The sequence below is a fragment of the Synchiropus splendidus genome, chromosome 1, assembly GCF_027744825.2.
Source record: "Synchiropus splendidus isolate RoL2022-P1 chromosome 1, RoL_Sspl_1.0, whole genome shotgun sequence".
Classification (NCBI taxonomy): domain Eukaryota; kingdom Metazoa; phylum Chordata; class Actinopteri; order Syngnathiformes; family Callionymidae; genus Synchiropus; species Synchiropus splendidus.
Genome location: NC_071334.1, coordinates 49325823 through 49332078, shown reverse-complemented (window position 1 = coordinate 49332078; position 6256 = coordinate 49325823). Strand labels below are relative to the sequence as shown.

General features: G+C 43.8%; 1 protein-coding gene across 1 annotated transcript in view; it reads left to right on the top strand.

The window, feature by feature from the left end:
• Positions 1-758: 758 nt before the first annotated feature.
• fcho2 (FCH and mu domain containing endocytic adaptor 2) overlaps positions 759-6256 on the top strand; it is a 45703-nt gene continuing 40205 nt past the window's right edge. Inside the window, exon 1 of the mRNA XM_053875532.1 lies at positions 759-1132. Coding sequence (XP_053731507.1) covers positions 1100-1132 — 33 coding nt within the window. The 5' untranslated portion in view covers positions 759-1099. The remainder of the gene's footprint in view (positions 1133-6256) is intronic.

Below are 6256 nucleotides of genomic sequence, written 5' to 3'. Positions count from 1 at the left end.
ACTCATGGCAGAGCAGACGTTCTACACAAAGTTTCTTCTGGGTGAATTGGTTCCTGTCTCTCAGGAAGTCCAGACACCATACAGAGAAAACTCAGAGTCCCTACGAAACTTGGTGACTGCTGGTGAGAGCAGAAATCCACTGGTCTCATTGGAGCGCTTTGTCCTTTAGCTCAGCTCTTTCTTCGCCACAGTCTTGTAACTGAAAACTGCACTGACCTCATGCTCCATCCTTCCTCATTCATGAACCACTGGAACTCCTCCTGGGGAAGGGTCTCATCTCCTCCCTGGACAAGAAACATTCCACCCACAGTGACCACTTGAAGTAGAGGATGACACGGTTTTAATAATGTGTCTTGGAAATTAAGTAAGAAAACAGTTGTTCAACCCATATACACTACACTGGATGATGACGCCCAAATACCGTTTGCACTACCTCCACTCCATACATCGTCCCTCATCCTCCTGCTCCCCTCTCATTCATTGATTCTGTCTTGTAGACTTTCACTTCTCAGCAGCTCATACCTCCTCCTCTCACTATCTAGAAATCACCGTATCATAGGTATTTGTGATATAATTTATGAAATGTGAAAACATTTTTTTAAAGCAGGGGTTTGTTTAATTGAACACAAATTTGCATTGACCTGAAGAGCACAGCTGTAACAGGTCGGGGGGTCACACTTGGACCATTCTGTCACTAAAGCCAATACAACATATCAAAGAACAAAGGGCTTTTGTGTGTCGAAGCAGGAGCTTCAGTGTTTAGTGTCATGTGCGAAGGACGAGGGGACGGGCGTCATAGTTCCATATTGAAAACCGTCACAAGCGGCAGTTCGTGTTTTACATGACTGGTCAACAACGCTTGAACGCACCGTGACTAGTTGCTGTCTGGAGCGATAACCTCTTTCACCGCCGGCGGCGTCGTTTCTCCCGCTTGGACGTCTGGAGAGAAGCCGCGGCGAGGGGAGTGGAGGTGGAGTCTGGTGGTGGTGGGGTGAGAGAAGAAAGCAGCGACAACAGGGAGGAGGACGGTGGATGAATTACGCTTTAAAAGTTCCTTTTAAACCAGCTGAAGAAGCGCGGCGAAGAGGAGCGCGGCAAGATGATAACGCCCTACTTCCTCGAGAATTTCTGGGTAGGTGCTGCCTTAACTCTCGGCGTTGCCCTGCTGCTTGTTCCCTCCCTGCCCTGTTTCGTGTAGGAAAGCTCCGTCTCCGACTTTGTTTCGGTTTGAGGACGGGCGGTCGTTCCCGGTAGCCCTGCACCTCTCACCCGGTGAACCTTTAATTTCTTTTCCGATGGTTCTTCAGTCACCCAGGGGGATCGGGCCTCTGCAAACCTATCTAACTTGAAAAACCAAACTCAACCACTGATTGGCTGACGCGGACTTACATGGAACGTTTATTGCCTCTTTGACTGATACAATTGGCCAGTCCAGCTGTCAATCAGCTCTCTCGATGCTTACGTCATGTTCCTCCGTAATGGGGCCAGATGTTTAGTAAGTTAGCGAACAGGATAAAAACAGAACTTTTACACTGGTTTTTGACCTTTAACAAGTCGCCTTTCAAAGCAAGAGCGGCCGAAGCGAATGGTTGCGTTGGAATGCATGTTTGATGTGTCATCGAATTACTTAAAGTTCAATTTTAAAGATAAATATTTGACGTGGCTAAGCTAAGCAAGTTAAGAGACATAATTAGCCGCATATTTTCAAACCTTTAGTTTAACTAGTTGCTGTATCAGGCTGATATTATCAGAATACCTGCACGTACACAATTCGAACAAGGAAAGTCACGCCTTTACACCATCATAGTCGTTTTATTGTGATCAGGATTTAGCTTTTGCGTGCTCGCACACTAGTCTGGCAAGACACTGAAACTGGCTATTTTATCATCATAGTATTGCGTGTTTGTCTGACATGAAAGATCTAAACATGCAGCCAACCCGCTCACCTTTAACTTTAATATTAGCCGATTTAGTCTCAGTATTTGCAGTATTTACCCCCACCTTAGTCGTGAAAGCAACTTGCTTAAGTGTCAGAATGTAAAAACTCCACTGTCCTGCAATCTTATTTCTCAGTCTTTAATTTTAGTTTCAGTCTCTATAGGTTGATTAATTTTTTTTTTATAAAAGATGCATGTTCAGTGATCTGTCTTTCAAGGAAACTGCAGCGTTGAACTGAACACTGGGTCACGATTGTCTTCTTAATGACTTCAAAAGCCACCTAGTTAAAAACATTGAACGTTCCTCCCAAGCTGTGTCACCGTCACTGACACCTGTGATCCATCTCAATTTAAACACTCTGCTAATTAGGGAATAGAAAAGACGAGTTTGGACTTCATCAATCTGCCCTTTGTGCCTTGCTTGAGGGGCCACAAGAGCAACCAGTGATGGCAAAGATCAGCTGTGTGTTTGACATGCAGCACACACTCTTGCCGACACTTTGAGCGGACTACAAATCAACACGGATACTTTCTACATTTGCCTCCATCTAACCATGTTCCTAAATCTGATTCAGAGAGGTCCTCTGCTGTGTCCTCTCCTAATCTGATTGAGACAGCTGAAAAACAAGCCTGTTCCTGTGGAATCTGGGGCTGGGGTTTACTCTCGTCCACACAGGTGACATCAGGCCTTCGCTTTCAAGTCAGCTGCACGTACTTCTCAAGCTATATGATATGGAATTTTAGGTGATAGGTTATTACCCGACTAATTTAACTAACTGTTGTGGTTCTCCTCAAGCTGACCAAGCTCCCACTGTTGAGCATTCGTCCACGTACATTCAAAAATAAATCTTGTCATTTGTACTGTATTAATAATGTTATTGTCATTTTAAAACGCTTCCCCTGTAGTGCTGGTATCTTTCACCTGTCTTTATCCAAAGACGTTATTTGTCTTTCTTCTAAATCGTCACAAAAAACATCAGCAGTTTCCTGTGGCAGTATAAATAAGGCTGAACCATTCATATTTTGCTTGAGAGTAGCCATTGGTGCAACAATGCTATTCTGCTAAATCATGCTAGTTATATGCCTATTTGCTAAATTAATAAACCTACTAACCATAACACAAATGTGGGTCCTTGTATGACTTTTGCACGCTGATTCCTCTTTTGAGTGTCAGTGTTGCTCAGTGTTACTGTGAACAGTAGAAGGTGCATTTTGAAAAGTGTCTGATCTACAGAACCCAAAGAACACATTTTCACGGGTGACCTTTGAACTGCTGGGTAGCACCATCACCAAATCAGCCACTATTTTTACCTCAGTTCCCAAAACCAGAACTTCCCACCAGACGCTGACGTAGAGAAAAGAAGAACAGACTGCTGTTTGTTTTGTTGAGAAAAGTGAAGAAACTGTGCTTTACTCACGCAATGATTCGACAAATTAAACAGTTGTGAGTCAATAACTGCCTTTTTAAGCTTGTGACCCTCCGTGTTGGTTCTGTGATGTCAGTCATGAACACGCATTAGTCAAACCTGTGTTTAGGGCCGCTCAAGTTCACCCAGGAAGTAGAAATGTTCCAACCGATAACTTGCACAAATAACACGATCGACGAGTGACAAATGGCTGCAGCGCGTGTGTACATTTGTCTCTTTCAATATTTGTGTGATATTTGGAGTGCCATTCGACATGCTGGCAAGTAGAAGGGTGATGCAGACATATCAGAAATCAATGTAAGTTGAAAGATTATGATCTCAGCAACAAAAGATAAAGTAGGCTATTAAATTATTCCTTGTACAATGCAGGGCCTTAAAAGCTTGAGCTGTTTGGTGCTTTCTTTCTGTCCATCTATTATCTTGCGGTTGGGTCGTGAGGGCAACAGCCACTGTTGGGGATACCAACAGTTCACTTAGCATAGGGGGCCATTTCTTTTGTTTTTGTTGACACGTAATAACAGTGCAATCCTCCACACTAATGTTGTGTTCTGTTTGTTATGGTAATGTAGCTTCTAGCTTGGACATGCACTGTTTCATCTCGGTTGCTTGAACATTGCAACCGCACTGTGGAGTATGGCATGTGAACTGTGTTTATCGTGACCCTTCACATATTCAAAAAAAAGCCTTTGGCTTTGAAGAAAGGCTGCAGTGGAGAATGCTGGAGATAGGCTTCACAGTTATAGATTTAGATGCTGAAAAATAAATCCTTGTGAGTAAGCGGATTAACACTTTTATAGTTTTTTTTCAACATTTAAAATGTTGTATATTTATATATTTGGTCAAGTAATAGAGTTTGTTTGGGTACTTTGAGAAATTTTTCACATTTTTATTTTTTGTGGAAAAAATGTTTAATATGTTTAAGTCTCTCGAAATTGTTGTTTGTTGAATGGCCTTCAATGAAATACAGATGTGGTTGGAATCCAGACACTTTGGTTTCCTCCCACTGCCCAAAAATATGCCACTACTAAAGGATTTGATATTGTGAGTTGTTGCATGCCGATATGTGTCCTGTGAGGACTGTTGAGCTGCCCAGGGGGTCCCGCGCCTCTAAGCCCCCTTTAATGGAATAAACACAAAAATGCTGTCGAAAAAGCTGAGGAACGTTGCCTTCACTCCAGTGATGAAGCTGATGTAGCCGTGTGGCCTCTGGTGTGGACGGCAGGTCAGATCTCAAGCGCACCATCAAGGTCACTACCTTGTGTCTGTAAGTGTTTAGTCTTGAGGTAGTTCCATTGACCTTAAGAGGTCGAGGGGAAAGATTCTGGGTCAGTTTACGACCTTATGGAGTTTAAATAATGTGACTGACGCTTCCTAAAACACACTTAGACCCCTGGTGTTGAATTCTGCGCCCTCCTGTGACTCTCTTCATATGCTGCTCTGTCACACAAAGAAGCTGCTGTTGGTCAAGCTTTCACTTCAAACTGCTCCGTGGGTGAAAGTCTGTATTAACATAGGACATACAAAACCACAACTACGTGAGATGGCCCCCCTACTTCTGACCCTCTGTAGGTGTGCGAATCAACCCCATGTTGACCTCCAAAGCTCCTGTCTATGGGGTTTGGTTGGGCTCAGCCCAACAGAAAAAGCCATATGCTCAGGCTATTTCAATACCAGAAGCACACAGAGGATCCGGTTGGGAGATAATCGATGTTCATTTCATATTGGCGTCTGTCTGCTGATAATTCCTGTCTGGCAGGATATTGAGATTTGCTGTGCGACAGCAGCCAGATGAGAGTTTCAGATTCTCTTGTTTCCTGCAGATGTTTGCTGATAGACTGGTGGTTCAGGTCAACTGTCCCCCTCCACCTTACATCTTGCGCCTTCCCTGGAGATGGAGACTGAGAGGCGCGACTGCCCATTTTGTCCTCAGTGTTTTCTGTAACTGACTCCAAACTTGTGACTGCACCTTTGACCACTTTCATTAATCCTTCAGAGAGATGAGTGTTATTGAGTATCTTTTTCGTTTGCTTGTGACCACAGACTTTGTCTTTTGGCTCAGCTCATTCTTCCTAGACTGGTATGGAGTCCTCAGGACTGCTGATGCTGGAGGGTATCTGTTCAGCCTGAACGATGTGACTGGGTTTACATAGCAACAGAACCTCTGATAATGACTTGATGTGAGAAACTTCACACTTAGTAAAACCATGTTCACACGGCATCTGTGCTGCTCATGGCTCTGGGCAGAATTGAGTTATATTGCGGTAACTATGCCTGGTCGCTGAGTGGCAGTTGGGGGAAAAAACAGCATGTGCCACCAAAGCTGTCATCCTTGTATGTTAAGATCAAAATAAACAGTGATAGGACCATGTGTGTCTTTGGACTGGCGAGCATGGTATGGCTTTTACTGTGAGGAATTCAAGCTCTCCAGTGTGTTATTACACAGACCTTACCTATGCTGCGACAACTGTGATCCCCTGAAAGAATTGCTTCAGCCGTCAAATACATCTCCAGCGTTCAGTGCAGCGAGGTAGCAGCACCCTGAGTTTGGCTTGCTGCATTGGTTTATAGTTTGTTTATTGGAAAAATAGAGGCCTTTCTTACAGAGGTAGAATGTTAACACTGTAGTAAACAAGTTTACTAATTTTGGGTTAAATTATGACTGTTTAGACTGCAAGTGTGCAGAGATGTTAGTAGCTTCAGGGCAGCTGACTGGCGAAGGAGGACAACATCTGTTGTGGTTGTGATGTGATGATTTTTGGCAGAAAATAGTCAAGGCAGTGCACAGTTTTTGCTGAGGCAGAAGCCTGTGCGAGACCCTGCAAGTGATCCCTGATACAATGGATCACCCCGTCTAACAAAACCAAATCTGCGTCGGAAAATTACATTATACAA